General features: G+C 45.7%; 1 protein-coding gene across 1 annotated transcript in view; it reads left to right on the top strand.

Moving 5' to 3' along the window:
• LOC145397857 (uncharacterized) overlaps positions 1-13481 on the top strand; it is a 34333-nt gene extending 20852 nt beyond the window's left edge. The window contains exon 3 of the mRNA XM_080270893.1: positions 12739-13481. Coding sequence (XP_080127019.1) covers positions 12739-13215 — 477 coding nt within the window. The 3' untranslated portion in view covers positions 13216-13481. The remainder of the gene's footprint in view (positions 1-12738) is intronic.
• Positions 13482-22050: the final 8569 nt, after the last annotated feature.

Genomic DNA, 22050 nt, shown 5'->3' with positions numbered 1-22050 from the left:
AATGTTCAGTGTGATTTACAACTGAGAACGCAAATACTCACGACAACATAAAAAGAAAGCATCATACCGGCAAAGTATGTTTACATCCAAACCTCACATTATTCATTAAAAGTTAACGTCACATTATACCTTAAAAATAAACACAACGTAAACAGTGCTTGAGTATTTAACACCTGAGGACAAGGTATTTTTATTACTGAAAATCTAACACCAATCTTAATCAGGAATCATTACTTCTTGGTTTGCGGTAGGAAGAGTGGTGTGGTGGTGGTAGTAGTGAGGTGGGGAGTCGTGTGGCGGTGGTAGTGTGGTGGGGAGGGTACTGTGGTGGTGGTAGCGTGGTACTGAGTGTTGTGGTGGTGATAGTGTGGCATGGAGAGTGGTGTGGTGGTGGTGGTGGTGGTGTCGTAGGGAGGGTACTGTGGTGGTGGTAGTGTGGTATGGAGAGTGGTGTAGTGTTAATTGTGTGGTATGGAGAGTGTTATCTCATAAATACTGTATACCTAAAAGCAGATGTGTCAATTAGGATACGGGAAATGAGAGGGGTGGAAGGCGGAAATGACTGAAGTGGATGTGTGGAGGGAAGGTGAACTGAACAGGTGACAGGTGGAAGGAAGTCGATGTGGAAAGTGAAGAGGCCCGGTGTAGGGTTAGTTTCTATATCTATATTTATCTACCCATCGTTCTATCTATCTACTCACCTATTTATCTATCTTTATCTACGCACATATTGAACCATCTTTATCCGCATACCTATCTATCTGTTCACCTATCCACCTATCTATATCTACTTGCCTACCTGTCTGTCTACCTACCTACCTACCAACCTATGTTTCATCTACCTACTCACCTATCCACCCATCTATCTACCCACGACAGCAAAAGGACTAATTACTAAAAAAATGATAACACGATAAAGGAGAAAGACTACCAGGAACTTGAGTCACGGGAGAGATATGAATAGCGTGTCTAAAGGAAATAAGACACAGGTAAGAAATTCAAAGAAAATGTGGGACGTGAAAGTAGCAGGTGTCACTGTATTATGGAGACTCACCTGACGTGTTTTTCCTTTATTTACTTATTATTTTTATTTATTTTTGCTGCATCCATACCACTTTATTGAGCTGGGGAAAGACTATATTTTTTTCCTTCCTACCTCCAAACTACTTTATTCCGCGTAGGAGAGACTTAATACAATTCTTCCTATGTTCTTATACGAGAGAGAGAGAGAGAGAGAGAGAGAGAGAGGTGAGGGAGGGGGTACTAAGCCAATGTTATGGTAATGGTATGGATAGGGGCGTGGGTAAACTTCATTAAGAGGGAGTCTGGCAGGGCTTCTGGTTTGCTGTCTTTGAGAAACCAGCATAATTTGGCTTTAATGTGGACAGGAGAAGATGGAGAGGTAGACTGAGGAGGAGGAGAAGGAAGGAAGAGACAGGAGAAGATGGAAAGGCAGACTGAGGAGAAGTAGAGACAGAAAAAGATGGAGAGGTAGACTGAGGAATGGGAGGAAGAGGCAGGAGAAGATGGAGAGGTAGACTGAGGAGAAGGAAGGGACAGAAGATGGAGAGGTAGACTGAGGAGTGGGAGAAAGAGGAGAAGGAACGAAGAGACAGAAGATGGAACGGTAGGATGAGGAAGGGAAGGAGGATGGGGAAGACCTTAGAAGTGAAGGAAGAGACAGAAAGGACCTGAAGAATGAGTGAAGGAGAATGAGTAGGAGGGGAAGACCGAGGGATGCAAGGAGAACATGATGAGGTTGAGGAATAGGCGGAGGAGGAGAAAGAACTTAAGGAAGAGATGGAAGAAAGATAAAGACTGGTTGAGGAATGGGTGAAGAAGTAAGAAGGGAAGACAGATGGATGAGACAAGACGGGAAGACGGTGAGGAACAGATGCAGAAAAAGGAGGAGGAGAAAGGAAGAGGTTGAAAAACGGAAGGAAGAGGAGAAGGCTGAGGAATGAGAAGGAGGAGGAGATACAAGAATTGGAGATAGGGAAAGGGATGACACTGAGAGAAGAGAAGGCTGGACGGAGGAGGAGGTGGAGGGAAAGAGACCTGGGGAGGGGAAAGATATGGAAAAGGGAAAGAGAAGAGATTAACAAGATGGGTAGAGAGAGAGGCGGAAGGAAGAGGGAAGGAGAGAAGAGACGTAAGAGAGAAGTTGGAGGAAAGGGGGATGTGAGACAGGAGAAAAGAGAGAAGGGATACAAAATGGGCAAAGGAGGGAGAATGAAGAAAAAGGGAGATTTAAGGGTAAGGGAGGAGGAAACAAGAACGGCAAGGGAGAGTGGGAGGAGAGGGAGGGAGAGAGGGAGGTGAAGGTCTATTAGGTGTATGTGTGAGGGGCAGGGGCTTGTTAGTTTCTCAGCAGGGGTACCCACACCACACACACGACCCGACACACACACACACACACACACACACACACACACACACACACACACACACACTTAATAATTGTGTGTGTGTGTGTGTGTGTGTGTGTGTGTGTGTGTGTGTGTGTGTGTGTGTGTGTGTGTGTGTGTGAATGGAATACGATTTATTTAGTACCCTTAAAAGCCGAACCACCTGGGAATGATCAAGGTCTGTGTGGTCTAGATAACTGGCCTAAGAAGGAGCCTTGCACGGGTACCACATGCAAGAGAGTGGCACTGAGGAACGGCAAGTGGGTGGTGGAACTGGGCTGAGGGGAGGGGAGGGGAGGGGAGGGGAGGGGAGGGAGGGGAAGGGGAGGGGAGGGGAGGGGGAGGGGAGGGGAGGGGAAGGGGAGGGGAGGGGAAGGGGAAGGGGGTGAGGGAAGGGGAACGCGGCAACCACCAGGCTAGACCACCCACCCACTGAGGCTCGTGTGTGTGTGTGTGTGTGTGTGTGTGTGTGTGTGTGTGTGTGTGTGTGTGAAACAGACGCTGAGGAATAAGAGACGAATTTCTGTCACCGATTGTACTTCCTATCGAATTAAAACTGTTTCACCTCAGTATTTTTTTCTATGTTGTTACAGGCTCCTTCCTTGTACATGTTAGATGCACAGGAAGACAGACATAGATAAAGATATAGATAGGTAGATACATAAATGGATAAACAGACAGACAGACAGGCAGACAGACAGGTAGGTAGGCAGGTACATAAATTCCATAAACAGGACAAATAGATATAGACAGATACATATAAAGAGAAGAGAGAGAAAAGAGAGCATTGAGAAAAGAGAGAGAAAAAGAGGAGAGCATTGAGAAAAGAGAGAGAAAAAGAGGAGGGGGTGTGGGTGTAGGCAAGGTGGTACGTAAGCCATCACTCTTACCACTGAGACTGGATACGCCCCCACAGACCTGGATCAACCCCCCCCCTCCACACCCTACTGGAGTGACAAGCGGGTGGGGGGGGGGTTGTCAGCGTCACTATACCGCAGCCCCTTCAGTACGATGCGACGTCTCTTATCATTATCCTTATCGCATGGAGATTTTTAGGACCTTTTAATTCTTCCAAAACGTGACTTTTTTTTTCTTTTTCTTTTTCTTGCTTTCTTGTTCCTTTTTTGTATTTTTTTGTTCATGGCATCAACAGAATATTATCCTTTATTTTACAGCTTTCCGTAATGAAGGGACTATCTATACTCCTTTCACTCTAAATTGGACTAAAATTTCCATCTCTCCATCATGATAATCGAGTTGTAACCCTAGACCAACACTAGAAATGATGCTAGTCACGAATAAGTGCTTGCAATGTCTTTTTCTACCAGTGACGCACGTGAAATAAGCTGCAAAAGGACGAGAATCTGGACCAAGTTGGTGTGAAAGAACTAAAGTACCGATTCCCGTTTATAAAGGGAGGGAGAGGAATAAAGGTAGTGAAAGGGAGATAGGGCAGAGGGGAAATGAGGGAAGGAAGGCAGGGAGAGGGGAAATAAAGGAAGGGTAAGGAGAGAAGAAAGGGAAGGTAGTGTGAGGGGAAAGACGGGAGAGGGAAAAGGAAAGAGGGGAAGAAAGGTGGGGAGATAGCGTGAACAGGAAGGGTGGGAGGGGTAGGGAAGAAGGGAATTAAGGAAAGGAAGGTAGAGAGGGGTGAAAGAAAGAAGAAAGAGTGGAAGGGGAAGGAAGGAGAGAGAGAGAGAGAGAGAGAGAGAGAGAGAGAGAGAGAGAGAGAGAGAGAGAGAGAGAGAGAGAGAGAGAGAGTGGGAAGAAGGAAGAGACAAAGGGAGGGAGGGGAAGGAAGGCAGGGAGGGAGGGAAAGGTGGGAAGGGTAGGGAGGTAGTAAAGACACCCACTGATTTACTACGTTGCTGACAGTCGCTCCTTTTAACTGGACAAAGGCTCTGGCTGGACACTGTCTTTCATCCATCCTCCTGTCCCTCTCATCTCTCTCGCCTTATTTTCTACTCTCATCCCTCTCTCCTTATTTTCTACTCTCATCCCTCTCTCCTTATTTTCCCTCTCTCTCCCTTATTTATCTGTCTCCTTCCTATCCTTCCGTATTTCATCCTTCCTTCTGACGTTCTCATAACTCTATCCGTCATTTCTCTTTTCCACATTTCTTTGTCGTCTTTTCATCCTTTCTTTTCTACTTATCATTCCTTTCTTCCTTACTGACTCTCTCTCTCTCTCTCTCTCTCTCTCTCTCTCTCTCTCGATGACGCAATATGTGTATATCTGTGTGCGTGCGTTATATCCAGGGTTTATAAGCATCTAAAGGAAGGTGTGTGTGTGTGTGTGTGTGTGTGTGTGTGTGTGTGTGTGTGTGTGTGTGTGTGTGTGTGTGTGTGTGTGTGTGTGTGTGTGTGTAACGTCACAATATGCCCCCAGATATGAGACATTTGCATACATATCCACATTCTCTCTCTCTCTCTCTCTCTCTCTCTCTCTCAACACTCCTTCTGGAATGCCCTCGACGTTTAAAGATTTTTTTCTCTTTTAACTCTTTAGGCTACTGTTCCGCATATGAGATGAGGGAGGGTGGGAGGGAGGAATGGGAGGAGGGAGGGAGGGAAGAATGGGAGGAGGGAGGGAGGGAGGAAAGGAGGAGAGAGAATAGATGGATGGAGTACTAACAAAAACTAACAAGAATCTACATAAACATAATATTGGTAATTTCGAGGCTGACTGTTATTGGGTACGTTATAATCAATTTATGAGTTAAGGGACAGAGAGCGTAAAGCAGGAAGGGAGGGAGGGAATGTGAGAGAGGGAAGGAAGGGAGGAGGGAGGGATGGAAGGAGAGAGAGAGGGGGGGGGAGGAAAAAGAAAAAAAGAATTGAAGGTGGAGAACATACAAGAACTTTTTTTTTTTTTTTTGGGTGTAAAGTACTATATGACAAGATATGGTGACTCAGTTGTTGATGTAGTGAAGGCAGCTGGAAGGAAAAGGTAAAGAGGGAGGGAAAAGGAACTGTAAACGTATGAAAGAAAACTTGAAGAAAAGAGCACAGAGGGAGAAGGAGAGTCGTAGATCTAAAACAAAGTGGCAAGGGGAGGGAGAGAGAGAGAGAGAGAGAAATCTACATAGGGAACAAAACACTAAGAAACGAGTAAAGTGAGGAAGAGAGTAGTAAATATACGTAACAACTTGCCATGCGATGAGATATAATGATAAAGCACTACCAGGAATCTCTAAATCGTTTGGATGTGTATTTGGCTTCTAATTTACATTTTCACTGCTAAATAATACACATTCAACATAATGGTTCTCTCCATCACCTATCACGGAAAATTACATCATGTACAGTTGGCCACATATAAACGTGTGTGTGTGTGTGTGTGTGTGTGTGTGTGTGTGTGTGTGTGTGTGTGTGTGTGTGAAGTGGAGGTCTAGCTACAATATCCAACATTCATGCATCACGTTTACCGTGTCATGTCAACTAATATTTCGACACCTTCCTTCATTCATGTCGCCAGCAAGTATGTGATTATGTCAAGGTTGCCAGGTGTTCCACGTGCTCGATCTCTGTTACCCATTGCTGCTGTCCCAGGTTTATATGCTGCCAACTGTACCTAATGCCTGATATTAACTTCCTTTACAGTTTTTAAGATAGTGCACGTAATGGTTTCCTTTCGTACTTACCATGATATTTCCCTGATTTTTTCCCCCTATGCTGCAAGGTATTTACTAGTGTTTCCTCTCGGCATTACCTAGAGAGACTGGTGGATAGGGAAGTGGGGAGTTGTCTTTTGCTATCCTTGTCTAATTCCGAAAAGATATCTTAGTCGTCGTCTCTGTTCTCGTCTAGGATAATCTGAAGAAGGGGGGAGTAAAGATGGGAGAGACGGGGAGGAGAGAAGATGAGTGGAGAGTAGAGAAAAAGGGAGGAATATATAAGGGAGAGGAAGCAAAAGAATGACAAGGAAGGTGGAAAATAGTAAATGGGAACAAGGAATGAAGAATAAGATGGAGAAAGGGAAAAAAGAAAGGGAAGGAAAGGAAAAGGAGAGAGAGGGATAGAAAGTGAGAGTGGAATTAACACAGGAAGGAAAATACGTGGATGATAAAAGTGTCGAAGAGGACGACAACGAGAGAGAGAGAGAGAGAGAGAGAGAGAGAGAGAGAGAGAGAGAGAGAGAGAGCGTGGAGGCGGGGTCAGGGTGGGAAGGATAAATGGCCACAGAAAACAAAAGAAGGACGGAGTGCGCCTTCCTCCCTCCCTCCTCCAATCCTCCTCTCTCTCTTCCCTTCTCCTTCACTCTCCCTCTTCCCTCTCCACTTCCTCATTCTTTTTCCCTTCGCCCATCATTCCCTCTTCCATTCTGTTTCCTCCCTTTCGCCTTCCTTAGCTTTCTCCTCACCGTCTCCTTCCCATATTCCTTCTCCATTTGACTGGTGTTCCATCCATCTACTTTCCCTCCCTCCTTCATTCTTTCCTCTTCCCTTCGTCTCTCCCTCACTTTTCCTCCCTTATTTCATCGGTCCTTCTCCTGTTCTTCCGTTCTTTTCCCTCCTTCCTTCCCTTCCCTTCCCCGACTTCTCCTGTCCCTCTCCCTCCTTCATCGTCGTCTCTTTTCGTTAGGGAACTTGAAGGAGAGTAAACAGTAACTCTCTCTCTCTCTCTCTTACACACACACACACACACACACACACACACACACACACACACACACACACACACACACACACACAATATCCCCCGCCAGCAAAAAGTGAGAACAACCCAGCAGAATATAACAACTCACACGGAAACTGAACAGGAAGTAGAAATGCCACGGTATTCCATAAATGAATTATTGTGGGTAGGAAAGGGAAATAGTAGTGCGTTCCTTGACACACACACACACACACACACACACACACACACACACACACACACACACACACACACCTCTATTTGGCTGTCTGTCAGGTAAACATACATAAAAAGGGAAGCACAAGCATCACAAAATTACAATGAGAGAGAGAGAGAGAGAGAGAGAGAGAGAGACGCAACACTGCAGTGAAGAGAAGAGGCATTCAAAGGGGCACTAAAGAAAATTACAAGTGACAGTATTAATTTTTTTTTCCTCTTCCTTAATTGGCACAGAAAATATTGGATCGATAATGTCAACAATGAGGAAGGCGACGTCCTGGATATCTCATTTATTTATTTATTGGGGAATATTTATTTATTTAGTCTCGTATTAATTATCAACACCTGTTTCCTCTTGACCCTCCACTCCCCTTCCTCCTCCTCCTCATCATCATCATTTCTTCCTCCTCTTCCTCCTCCTCCTTCCTCTTCGTCCTCCTCCACATGCTCCCACACCCATTTCCTTTGGCCTGTCCCTACTCCTCCCCACTCTCCTCTCCCCTCTCCCCTCCCCCTCACCTGTCCATCATTACCTTCCTGTTTACTGTCGCACCCTCTCCCACGCACCTTCATAACCCCTTTCCCACCTTTTCTCTACCCTCCCACATATTCTCTCTCTCTCTCTCTCTCTCTACTTCGGGAAACAGGAATAAGTCTTAATTTTAAAAGCGAATCACCAAATAAGGACTATATTTCAATACACATAATTTTAAAGCCTCTTTCTTTCATTGCTTTCCCCTCACATCCCCTTCTCCCTCTCACCACTCCCTCATTACACTCTTCTCCATCTATCCCCTCATCCCTCTCTCCCTCTCACCACTCTGTCCTCTCATTCCTCTCTCCACTCTGCTCCATTTATCCTCTCCCCCTCATCACACTCTTCGTCTATCCTCTCATCCCTCTCACCACTCTTCCCCATCTATCCTCTCACCACTCTTCTCCATCTATCCTCTCTCCCTCTCCCCACTCTTCTCCATCTATCCTCTCTCCATCCCACCAATCTTCCACATCTATCCTCTCTCCCTCTCCCCACTCTTCTCCATCTATCCTCTCTCCCTCTCACCACTCTTCTCCATCTATCCTCTCTCCCTCTCCCCACTCTTCTCCATCTATTCTCTCTCCCTCTCACCACTCTTCTCCATCTATCCTCTCTCCCTCTCACTACTCTTCTACATCTATCCTCTCATCCCTCTCCCCACTCTTCCCCATCTATCCTCTTCCTCCTTCCTCCCCCCTCCGCCGAAGAGCAAGTCAATACAACAAGTGACTGTAGGTGGGGTCCGGAGGTATTGTGTGTTCTGATATAACAGCAAGATAAGGCTGAGTCGTGAGCAGGGGATTACGGAAGAGGGGAAGGGGCAGGGGAGGGGAAGAAGGAGGGGAGAGGAAGGGAGGGGAAGAGGGAGAGGAGGGAACAGGTTGGGGTGGGGAGGGATGAAAAATTGAGATGGGATAGCGAGGTGAAACTGGGGTGGGGAAGAGGGAGTGAGACAGGTTGGAGAGGGGAGAAGATAAGCTGAGAGGAAGGGGGGGGGTAAGAGGGAACACATGAGGAGAGGGAGAAATATTGGAGGGGAGAAACTGGAGAGGAAGAGAGAGGTTTGGCAGGCGGAGGGGAAGTCTGGGAAGGATGGATGGAAGGAGAGGCGAGGGGGACCAAGGAAGAAGTTAAGGAGCAAGAGAGTAGCAGGATGGAGAGAGAGAGAGAGAGAGAGAGAGAGAGAGAGGCGGTAACAGCTAAAGGTAAATAATATAAGACTTAACAAAACTTCATGGAAACCCGCCTTAAATAAAACACTGAATAAATATCAAAAGTCAGGTATTTTTTCCCCACCTCTTTGGCCATTTATTTTTTTTTTATTTGACTTTATCAGACTTTAATAAATCTAAATTACTCGTTTTTTATCACTCTTGGACATGCTCTCCTCTTTCATTAATAACCACTTCCTCTTTTCTCTCCTATTTCCTTCCCCTCCCTCCCTCCCTCTCTCACTCACTTTCTCTGCTTTTCTACGTTGCATGGTGGTCCTTCTCACTATTTCCTACCGGCCTCGGATGGAAGGATTGGTGGGTGGGGGGGGGAAGCCTTTCTGCTTCTCTCTCCTTGGCTGGTCTCTCTGGTTAAGGAAGCTCCCTAACACCTTTTCCTAAGCAATTTATTTTGTTTGTTACACCTTACTGTCTTCTGCGTTACATAAATCCTTCCAATATGGCCGCACTCTGCATGAAATAACGTACAAAAGGATATTAACCAGCCATACCTAAAAATAAATCACTAAGGATGAGGTGTTAGGGAGCTTCCTTAACCGACGAGAATACGTACCACTGTCTTTAACTGATAGAATATATATATATATATATATATATATATATATATATATATATATATATATATATATATATATATATATTTTAATAATAAGAACCTTCCCTATACCAAACAAGCATGAAAGGACTAATAAGGCTGTTACTGTTTGCTTTTCTTTGAACTCCTTTGTACTCCTCCCCTACCCACATCCCTTTCCTTCCGTCCCTTCCACCTCCATCCCTCCCTGCCTTCTCCCCGTCCCTCCCCCACCCTCCCCCCGCCATGAGGTGTGGTAGCGTGTCGTGAACATAATCTGTACTTGTATCTTTGGGAACACGTCACACACCCCCCCTCTCCCTCCCCTCCCTCCCCTTCTCCTCCCCTCCCCTCCCCCTCACTGTTATCTCTCTCCCCATCTTTACCGTCCGGGAGGGGAGGGAGGGTGGGAAGAAGAGGAGGGTAGGTACGGAGAGATGGAGGATGTAAGGAAATGGATGGACAGAAGGGAAGGGTAAGGAAGGAGGGATGAATGGTGGACGGAAATGGAAGGGTGGAGAGGATGGAATGAGGGTGGAAGGAAGTGGAAGGATGGATGAACGAGGAAGGTGGAGGAATATACGGGTGGTGGATAGAAATCAAGGGATGAAAAGCAGGGAAGGGTTGTGACAAATGGAAAAAGAATAACAGTGAGAATGAAAGAGGGATAAAGAAAAGAAAAGGGGAGGGAGAGAGAGAGAGAGAGAGAGAGAGAGAGAGAGAGAGAAAGGGGGGGGAGACTGGTTAAGAGGAGTGAGGGAAGGAAGAGGGATGGAGGAAAGACGGAGGGAGGGACATGGTAAGAGAAGTGAGGAAGAGTGAATGGAAGTTATGAGAGGGGAGATGGATAGTGAGGATGAGTGCTGAGAGCTAAAGGATGGGGTGGGAGGGAGAGCGGCAGTGGGATGGACATAGTGAGAGGGATGGGAGGGGGAATACTGATGCCACCCCGTGAAGGCGCCCATCTCCTATGCAAAACCTTAAAGTATTGGAATATTTAAGGAAACTAATGAGAACAGTAAAATGTAGTAATATAACAACATTAACCTTATTATGCAAAATTCAGACTATCATTTATAATCGTAAATGAATTCCTACACACACACACACACACACACACACACACACACACACACACACACACACACACACACACATACATAAATTACATACAAATCATTTTATTGCGAAAAAATGCCTGGGTGTGTGAAAACTATTAATAAAAAAAAACAGGGACTGTGCTTAGATGTTAGGTTGATGATGATGATGATGATGATGATGATGATGGTGGTGGTAGTGGTGTTCTCTTCCCTCTATCGCTGTCTTTCCATGCTGCTTTCTTTTCTCTCTCTCTCTCTCTCTCTCTCTCTCTCTCTCTCTCACACACACACACACACACACACACACACACACACACACACACCTGCACACAACCACTACACCTGAGTCAACAACACAACAGTAGCCTAATTACCTAGCCTATTCAAGACTTTCGCCGTTCATTGAGGGGGCGCAGGTCAGTGAGGAGGGGGAGTAAGTGGGTGAATAGGCATGGGTGGTGTCAGGTGTGTGTGAGAAGGGTGAAGGTAATGGTGGAATAGGTTGTGTGTGTGTGTGTGTGTGTGTGTGTGTGTGAAAGAGAGAGAGAGAGTAATGGGGAGTTTTTCATTAATTTTTTAGGTACTTCATATTTTTTGCGTTGCGGGTGTCAAGTATGAGAAGAAAAAGGTTAAGTGTGTGTGTGTGTGTGTGTGTGTGTGTGTGTGTGTGTGTGTGTGTGTGTGTGTGTGTGTGTGTGTGTGTGTGTGTGTGTGTGTGTAGAAGACAAGAGTAACAAGAATGTATGCTCTTCTGAAACGATTTGTTACTGAAAAGGCTGCTTGAAATTTACTCCCATGATTCTATTCCCTCCCTATTCTCTATCCAGCCCTTCGTCTTGCATTCCACCTCCCTCACTCCTCTCTCTAACACTTCACCTTCTATGTAGCAGAGAGAGCGAGAGAGACGGGGCAGTGGGAAGGATGGAGTGCTATAGTTAGGGTATGGATTTAAGTTAATTTTATCTTTACTGAGAAAGTCCTTCACTTCTCTCCGCTACCCATCTTCCATTCTCCCTTCTCTCCAATCTCTCTCCCTCCTCTCTTCTCCATTCTAAACCACCGTACTCCCTTCTCTCTTCCTCCTCCTCCTCCTCTCTTCATTCTATCCACCTTTCCCTCCTCTCTCCACTCATGCACACCCATCCTCTTCACCCCTGCCCACCTTCCCTTCCCTTTCCCCCACCCCCTCCCCTTAATCCCTCCACTGGGGCGTGTGCTAATCCTCTGGCGCCCCAGAAGCTCTAAATCCACAATAGGGATTACCCGGGTGGGAGGTGGGTGGGGGGAGGCAGGGACGGAGGAGAGGGGAGGGAAGAGCACAAAGAATTACAAGACACCAACCAGCAACAAACCTAATAGCCCTTTCGAGGCTGTTACAGAGAAGATTATGCTTATGACATCCATTTCTGAGTTGATACTATTGACAAAACAAGAAGGGATGGGAGGTAGGCAGTGAGCCATGACGGGAGCGTTCGGGAGGGCAGAGAAGAGACGAAGGTAAGACTAGAGGAGAGGAGAGATGAGGGAAGGGAAAGTGAATGAGTGAAGAGGAACGGTTGCAGTTCCGGGAAGTAAATTTCTACACACTTCCATGTAAATGTGCTTCTGGTGGGAGACACACACTCTTGAATACTTCCAAGGAAATTTCACTTGATTCTCCGCCTTTCTACCGCGACCGATTCTCTGCCTTTCTACCGAAAGTCATCCTTCCTCAATAAGAAAATTACTAATGTTATGCATTATATTTGTCATCTGAATGTTGTTGGCGGAAGTCTTCCGCTTTCTGACCATGCTGACTGAAAGTTCTTTGTTATTAGCCTAGCCACGGCAGATAACCTGGTTATAGGTAAATAGACCTCTTGTTGCCAGTACTTCTTGTGTACTTCTAATATCCATTCTACGTTACGGGTACCCAAAACTGCACAGCACAGTCCAAATGTGGTCTTATTAATTATGCTGTGTTGCTGATTATGCTGATTTATGTTGTAGGTCAAACGCTGCTGTGCTGATCCTAGCGTGTTTTGTTTCAGGTGAAGATCTGGTTCCAGAACCGGCGGTCCAAGTACAAGAAGCTGTACAAGGCAGCCCAGAGCGGCCAGCTGGCGGGACTTGAGGCTGGGGAGCTGGCGAACGAGCTTGGAGGGGGTGGCCTCGGGGGGATGGTGGGGGGGCCGGAGTCACCAGCATCACCAGACCACCATGACAAGCCGCCCACATCCGACGGACCACTCTCACCCACGCCCGACGACCGCCCACAGTCCCAGCCGCCCACAGCAGCAGGCCACGGTGGGGATATGGGCGGCATGATGTCCGGGCAGCGCGACGTGGGAGTGACGCCCCCCACCTCCATCGCCAAGGGGGACATGCTGACCCCCGCCATGGGTGTGTGCGAGCAGCGGCGTGACCAGCCCGCCCCCCTGCACCCCCCGCACCCGCAGTGGGACTACATGACTTACTGGAACCACTACGGCGAGGTGGCCCAGATGAACCACCAGATTATGACCTAGGGGGACCACCACCGACCCCCTCCAACCCCACCCCCCTCCATTACCCATGCCCATAGATTCCTGACCCCCTTACACAGCTCGTAACCCCCATACAAGGTTCCCTTCCCTCACCCTCCCTATGCCCCTTAACCCCTCTCCATTCCTCCCCTTCAGTAATTCTTCACTCCCCCTTCCACAACCCCTCCCTACCCTTCCATAGCCTCTCCCACTAAACAACCATCCATAGCCCCTCACTCCTCCATAATCCCCCACCGCCTCTACTCCCCTCCCCCCCTCCTATGGCGACAGTGACACCTTCTGAAAGTGAAGCTGGTCAGTTGTGTAGCCATGAAGGACCGCCCTATGTACTGGGGTGTATAATGTATTACTATGTATGATGTATGGTTAGTGTATATCACGTCTTGTATATCTTCCTTCATCGTCATCTTAATCTTATTCCTTCCTCCTCTTCTACTCTTCCTCCTCTTCTTCCTCCTCCTCTTCCTTTTACTTGTCCTACTGCACCTCCTCTCCTCTTCTTTATGATTAGTATATCATGAAAATTCCTCCTCCTCCTCCTCCTCCTCCTCCTCTTCCTCTCTCTCCTCCTCTTCCCTTCTTCTTTTACAATGCCTCTATCCATCATCCTCAGTCACCCTCTTCTAACATAAATGCCTCTTTGATGTACGATTAGTGTATAATGTCTTCTTTATCTCCAGCCTCGGTCTTCCTCTTCCTCTCTCCCTCCTCCTCTTCCTCGATCTCCCTCTCCTCCTCCTCCCATCGGCCTCACAATAAATGCATGTCGTTGTGTATCGTCTGTGTGCAATAAATCTGGCCACGCCGCCCTCTTCTCTCTCTCTCTCTCTCTCTCCCTCTCTCTACCTTCCATACTCAAGAATAAATATTTTGTACCTTTTAATAATAAATATCAAATCCATTTTTTTACTACATATACGATTAACGCGAGAAAACGGGAATGGCTGGATCTGTGACGTTAACCCATCCACCGAAAGGAGGAGGGTGGACTGCAGAAAAATAAATAAATAAATGCATACCTTCAGCCTGCAGTCTACCGGGTTTACGGCCAACAACAAACACCTTATATAAGTGTATAGTTGATCGCCACTAGGCCTATTTATTTGTTTTTTTAATATTTTACCTAACAGTGGATGTGTCTTCTTCTTTTTTTGTAATCTGTAAATACTGTAAAATACTGTACCTTGTAAATAAACTAGACGTATGACTTAAGAACGCAGGGTTTCATTCTCTCCTCCCCCCCCCTCTCTCTCTCTCTCTCTCTCCTGCTGCTGCAGAAAACCGTCTGAAGGTAACCAGAATGTGATATGAAAAATGCCATGATTCCGGGAGCTTGAACGATGAAAGAATGAGTGAGTGGCCCATTTCACATGCCGTTCCCTCGACAAATTAAGGTAAAATGGGTGTCCCTGAAAAACAAGGCAAAAAGGGTATACCTGGCTTTGTGGGTTATCGTAACGTCTGTACCTTAGCGATTTATTCTGCACATTACACCTCACTACCCTCTGTACTCTGTGGTATCGTGATCATCAAACAACCAACTTCAAGAAATGGCTTACAGATGAAGATTATCACCATCATCATCATCATCATCGTCATCATCATCATCATCATCACCAACAGCAGCAGCAGCATCTAACCGTCACCATTACCGTTACTACCATCATCATCATCAACAGCAGCATCTCACCGTCACCATTACCGTTACTACTACCATCATCATCATCATCATCGCCATCATCATCATCATCATTATTTATATCCTTCATTCCCAACTTCTCACATTCACCAACGGAGACGCTTTGGGGACAAGTGCCAAAGAAGGTAAAGTCCCAGGTACGCTTAAGAACAAAGACACTCCTTGCAACAGTCAATCTTACCGCACCTTGAAGACTGGCTGAGGAAAATCTGAAAAGTGAAGGAGAGAGTGTCAAAATAATGCACTGAATAAGGAGGAATTGGAGGGAGGGGATAGACGAAGATGAGGGGGGGGGGGAGGAGAGAGGATGAGAGAAGAATGGAGGGGTGTTGGGGAGGGATATGGAGAGGATGAGGGGGGAGGAAATTGTAGGGGTGGAAGTGAAAGGGCGATGGGGAGGGAAATGGAGGGATGGGAGAGAGAGGGTGGTAGGGAGGGAAATGGAAGAGACGGGGGTGAGGTGGGAGGGAATGGAGGGGTGGGATAGATGGAGATGAGAGGGAGGGACAGGACCAGGTAAGGAGGGACTGGAGGAATTGGAGGGAAAAGGTGAGGAGAAGGAATGAAGGAATGGAAGAGAAGGAGGTGGGGGAGAGGAACACGACGAGGGAAGTTATGAGGGAATGAATGGGTGATGACGAGATGGAGGGAGACAGGGAAAAGGAGAAATAAAAATGGGAAATAAGGAGGAAACAGGAGGGGTATGAGAGAAGAAAGAGGATGATAAGGAAGCTGGTTACAATAAATATTACCAGCTAACTCCTTCAACCCTCTTACAGTCGTTGTTTATATTCTCATAAAGGAAAAAAATCGTTACTATGAAGTTTCTTTTATAATATATATAGAGTATTTCAAGCTAATATAAAGTTGTTAATATCTTAACATTCGACAATGTAAAGTTGAAGGTTTAAATGTTTGGTATATGCGCTTTTCTTACCTGCCCCACCTCAGAGCTCATCATATTCTGGTTTGACTATAGTATTATCTTTACTAATTCGTCAAATTCCTCACTTACCGAACAGATTTCAGGTGACAGGTGGAGAAGAGGAAATTAGTGGGAATGCACGTCAGGTAATCTCTTCGGTCAGAGAGAAATAAATATCACACACACAGGCAATGATTTATTTATTCCTTCATCGGTGTTTAGAACGAGTAAGTCAGAGCCGAGATTAAATTTCTCACAGGTCAAAGGAAATTAAATAAAGATATATAAAAAAGGGAAGAGGAACACTTACGTCTCCAGTACGCGGTTCTGAATAGCGATGTAAAGAGGGAAATGAGGAAACTATGGCTGCTCAAGAAAACAATACGAAATACAAGGAATTTGGTCAGTTGCACCGTACGAAAAACAAATATAGGATACGACGTCTTAGAACAGAATTAGGTACCATTATCAGTTAATATAAAATGTGCTCTATCCTGCACAATTATTTCGCATCAGTATTTACCAAGGAAAATCTACACCTGGTCCCTCAAGCACCAATTATTTACGATGAAAATACAGGTAATGTTCTTAGTAAAACAGCCATTAGTAAGGAGGAAGTACTGAAAAAAATTAATAAGCTAAACATACAGAAAAAAAAAATCTCCACGTCCGGACGATTATATGCAAAATACATTATGAAGGAGACCGAAGAAGAAATCTGTCAGCCAATTACAACGTTATTTAACAACTGAAGTTCGGAAGTAGTTCCAGGAAAGAGGAAGACAGAAAAAGTAGTACCCATTTTAAACTATTCGTAAGTGATAATTCAGTGGCGTCGTATTGGCCCGGTAAGTCTAACATCAATAGCAGGAAAAATGATGGAGTCAGTTTAAGCAAATAAAATTAGAGAAGACTTAAAAGATATAACCCAGTAAATGACAGCTCATATGCATGCAAGGACGATCCTTTATCACAAACTCACCATTTTTCCTCGCAGGTTTACGAGGCGGCAAATTGCAAAGAAGCATATGATATTTATTTGCTCTTCAGTAAAGCTTTCGATAGGGTTCCACACGAAAGGTCAGTTAAGATGGCTAGAGCACACGGTATACACGGTGATAACTTAACATGGAGAGAATGCTGGCTGAGGTTTAATACACACTACCTCAGGGACCAGTGCTCAGTCCCTTAACACACTTTATACGTATGTTATTAACTCGCCTAACTTTCAAAAGGACCTCGATGTAGTGGTCTAGGACTGGCACCTGGAGTTTAACGGAGGTAAGGCCACCGGAGATACTAGCCTGGATCCATGATTGGCAAATATCTTAAACCAGGGCCGACAATTTGTATCTGGCTAGTACCCCAATTCAAGATCAATTAGCCGACAAATGGAGTTAACAGAATTAATTTCAATAAAGACTTGAAAGGTGTGTGTGTGTGTGTGTGTGTGTGTGTGTGTGTGTGTGTGTGTGTGTGTGTGTGTGTGTGTGTGTGTGTGTGTGTGTGTGTGTGTGTGAGAGAGAGAGAGAGAGAGAGAGAGAGAGAATGGGATGTGAGATAAGAGATAAAATAGAGGGAGGGATGAAAGGTGTGAGTGTGCAGAGGAATGTAGGGAATGCAAGGAAGGGGAAGAGGCGGGGAGGAGGAGGAGGAGGAGGGAGTAAATCAATGGAGGGAGGGAAAGAGAGGAGGGTCGGAGGAAGGGAAAGAGAGGAGGGTCGGAGGAAGGGAAAGAGAGGAGGGTCGGAGGAAGGGAGGGAGGGAGGAATGAGGGAGGGAAAGCAAGATCGGAAAGAAAGAGGGAAGAGGAATGGCAGGAGGAAGGGAAGAGGAGAGAAATAAGAGGATAAGTCAGCCAATGAAGCAGATGTGGAGGGAGGGAAGTAGGGATGGAAAAGGGAAAGAGATAGAGAGGAAGAGGGAAAGAGAAAGAGATCAAGGAAGGAAGAATTATGGAAAAGAAAACCTGGAATGGAAGGACAGAGAAATGGTTAATAATGAGATGGGAAACTAAAGAAAATTGCAGATGATTAAAACAATAAATGTAAGGAATTACTACAGCATTGTGGGATATTGAACATGAGGAAATTCAGACAAAATACATGAAAAAAAAGCAATAACGAAAATGTACACAAATTTGGGGTAAAAAAAAGGATAGTTCCGGAGAGAGAGAGAGAGAGAGAGAGAGAGAGACGAGAGGACGAAAAATCACAGGTACCGGTATACAGGTAGGAAGCCGGGAAAGAGAGACAGAAAAAATAAGCATGGTAGTGAAAGAGAGAAAACAGAGAGAGAGAGCGAGGGGGGGAGGGGGGAATCCAACTCTCCACCCACCACCCGGCCCGGCCACACCCAGACATGGATTGGAACCCATCGCTTTGACACTGAACCCAACAAATCCCTTCTCAAAAGCGATTCGATCCCCTTATGTGCGATTTTGTGTCTTATGTCGTCCTGGCCAGTAGGACCGAAACCCCTTGAAATTTGGGGTACTTCTGGGGAGAGGGGAGAGGGGACTGATTGAGAGGGGGAAGGAAGAGGGGATGGGAAAGGTGGGAAGTAAAGAGAGAGAGGGAAGGGGAAGGGAGGGAAAGCAGAAAGTTAGGAAGCGTGAAGGGGAAAGAAGGGGAGGTAGGGGGAGCTGGTTGGAAGGAAGGGGTGGTTAGGAGCAAGGGAGGGAAAGTTAAATGGAAGGGAGGGGAAATCAGGAGGAGGGGAGGGGAGGGAAGGGGAAGGAAGGTAAGAGAAAGTAAAGGGAGGGTAGATGATTTCAGGGAGAGATGGGAGGGAGAAAGGACGATGAGGGGACGTCAGACGGAAAGAGGAAGGAGAGGGAAAGAATGGGGAGTTAAGGAGAGAAACAGAGGTAGGAAAGGGAGGGGAGGGGAAGATAGGAGGCGTGAGAGGGGACGAGAAAGGGGAAGGGAAAGGGGTTTGAGGAACTAGGAGGAGTTGGGGGGGAGGGGAAAAGATGCTAAAAGGGGAGGGGAAGGGATGTTACGAGAGGGAAGGGATGTTACGAGAGGGAAGGGAAGTGCGGGGAAAGGGGAAAAGAAGGGGAGGGGAGAGAGTCTGAAATGTATGTGGGAGTTAGGAGGGGGAGGGGAGTTTGTTGGTCCTTTCGTGGCTAATTGGTACAGGGAAGGTTATAACAAACAAAACTATTCCATCAGCTAAAGATAAGGATAGAAAAGTAGGAAGGGTTGAGATATAAGGGGAATTAGAGGGGAATGGGAGGATAAGCTGAGGGAAGAAAGGGAAGGGAGGGGAGAGGAGGAGTAGGAGAGGGGAGAGGAGGGGATTGAGAGGGGAGAAGAGGGGGAGGGAGACTGTAGAGGAAGGGAAAGTCAAGCGGGGTACGGAGGGAGAATTTAGAGGGTGGGGGAGGGAGTGTAACCCCTTCAGTCCCAGTACGTCCCTCCTAACCTGTATAAAATCGTATAAAGTTAGCTCGATAAAAAAAAAAAAAAAAGTCCTCGAGTTGAAGGGAATAATTGATATTGTTAATTAAAATTGGAGATCAGTGCGCAGACGAGGGTGGCAGACATGAGGGCAGAGTAGGTGAAGGGGGAAAGGATGTGAAGCAGGGAAGGAAGGGAAGGTCGATGGGAAGGGAAGAAGAAAGGCAAGGATGAGAATGGGGAATGGAAGGGAACGGTGATGGGATGGGAGAAAAGGAAGGGATAAACAAGAACTGATAAACAGGAAGGAAAATTAGTAATAAATGGACCCAGGGAAGGATGGAAAGGGGAACCAGGAGAGGAAATTCACGGTCTGGTAGAGGCGAAAGATAAATAAATAAATAAATAAAACTAGTAAATCAACAAAGGCACGAATGGAATGGAATGAAGAAGGAAGAGGAATTAATACAAATAAATGGAGAAGAGGGATAGGAGCAGGTGACCATAGAGAGAATGGGAAGGGAGTGTGGGTGAATGGAAGGGGTAGCCGGCAGTAGAAAATCGGTCCTCTTGTAGATGGGAAAGATAAAAGGAATGGAGGAAAAAAAAAAAAAGAAGAGAGAGAGAGAGAGAGAGAGAGAGAGCGGGGTCCGTGAGATTAACCCTTTCAGTACGATGACGCCATTTATTTTACTTTATTCTTTGTTACCTCTTGATAATCTTATTCGGCTTAATCTCCTTCTAATGATGATGTAAAAAAAAATCTACATTAAGATTTTTAGGAAGATGTTTTTTTAAATTTGGTTCAGGAATCTTTTTGTACTAAAGGAGTGAGGAAAAAATATCTATAAATTCATTCGGCTTGATGATCATGATGATGATGATGATGATGATGATGATGACGATGGTGGTGGTGGTGGTAGCGAAGATGATGATGACGACGATGGTGGTGGTGGTTGTAGTAATGATGATGATGATGATGATGATGACGATGGTGGTGGTGGTGGTACGATGATGATGATGACGACCATGGTGGTGGTGGTGGTGGTGGTAGCGATGATGATGATGACGATAGTGGCGGTGGTGGTGGTAGTGATGATGATGATGATGATGATGATGACAATGGTGGTGGTGGTGGTAGTGATGATGATGATGACTACGACAATGACAGCCGTAGTGGTCAGGCGGGGTGAGTGAGTGGAAAGCATATGTTCAAAACAGCACAGAGTAGTACAGTGAAATGGCACAGAGCAAGAGACCTCATGATCCTCTCAGAGTTCTTTGTTATAGAGAAGACTACTGCTATAAAAAGTTGAAGATAAAGAAAATAAAGGAAGAAGGTCCCATGTAATAAAGCAAGAAGGTCCCATGTTCTTCCCTGTCAAGGTTAATTGCTGAGTGGGAAAGGTGCGCTCTCACCTGATTTCCGGTAGCCAGCACCTGAAGATGGGGCAAATATACTTCTTCCATATTCCTTCCTGTAAATCTTTCCTTCCATTTCCTTGTGCATTAAATCTACCTTCCCCCCTTTCCTTCCTTCCCCCCAGCTTCTCTCCCCCCCTCCCTCCCTCTTTCCTCTTTTTTCCCTCTGTACCTCTCTTCCGTCCTTCCTTCCCTCCCTCCCGAATCTCTCTCCCTCTCTCCCCTCTTCTTTCCCATCTTCCTTCCTTTCTACTCTTCCCTTCCCCCTTTCTTTTCCCTCCCTTCACCCTTTCTACCTTCTAATTACTTTCCCTCCATTCCAAGTCTTTCCCCTTCCATTCATCTAAGCTTCCCCACCCCTCCCCTTCCCTTGCCTTCCTTTCCCTTCCCTTCCCTTCCCTTCCCTTCCCTTCCCTTCCCTTCCCTTCCCTCCTCTCCCCTCCCCTCCCTTCCTTTTCCTTTTCCTTTCCCTTCCCTCCCCTCCCTCCCACCTGTCCTGTAACGGAAATATCAGGGAAACCAAATGAAAGTACAAAGATTATTTAATGAATAGGGAAAATATCGATCAGTAAGTGCACATTTTTAGTTGATAAATGAATGAAAAATGAATGAACGAATGAAAAAGGGAAAATATATATGAATGAATAAATGAACGAACTGGGGAAAATGTAGATGCATGAATAAATGAATGAATGAAAATTAAGGAATGAAACTAAAAAAAATGAACGAAAAACAACACAAATAAAAGGAAGCAGGAAATACATGGACAGATGGATGGATGGATGGATAAATGGATGGATGGATGGATGGATGAAAGGGTGGATGAATGGATGAATGGGTGGATAAATGGACGGATGGATGAAAGGGTGGATGCGTTGATTGATGGGTGGATGGATGAAAGGATGGATGGATGGATGGATGGATAGATGGATGGATGGATGAAACAATGAAACGAATAACTGTGAATGAGTGAATCAGTATATTAGTGAATAAGCACCAAGGTCGAATGAATGAAAGAACGAACAGGGGAAAATTACCTCCAATGAAACAGAGAAGGCAGCAAATTAAATGCAAAATATGAATGAATGAATAACAGCATGACAGTGGATGGACGGAGAAGAGAATGAATGAACAACAAAACTAAATCACAACGACGACGACGATGATTATGATGACGACGACGATGATGATGATGGTGATGATGATGTTGATGGTGATGATGACGATGATGATTTTTAGCAAGATCACACACACTTTCATCAAGGTATCTTAATGTAAACAAACTTCTGCTCACAACTGTACAGATTTAAGAGGGGGAGCAGAGAAAGGTCGGGTGGGTAATGGGTACATGTCAGGAGAAGACTGCA

The sequence above is a fragment of the Coenobita brevimanus genome, chromosome 5 (assembly GCF_032717465.1).
Source record: "Coenobita brevimanus isolate Jiangsu-jjx chromosome 5, ASM3271746v2, whole genome shotgun sequence".
NCBI lineage: Eukaryota > Metazoa > Arthropoda > Malacostraca > Decapoda > Coenobitidae > Coenobita > Coenobita brevimanus.
The sequence above is the reverse complement of the archived record's forward strand: the minus strand, read 5'-3'. Positions and strand labels throughout refer to the sequence as shown.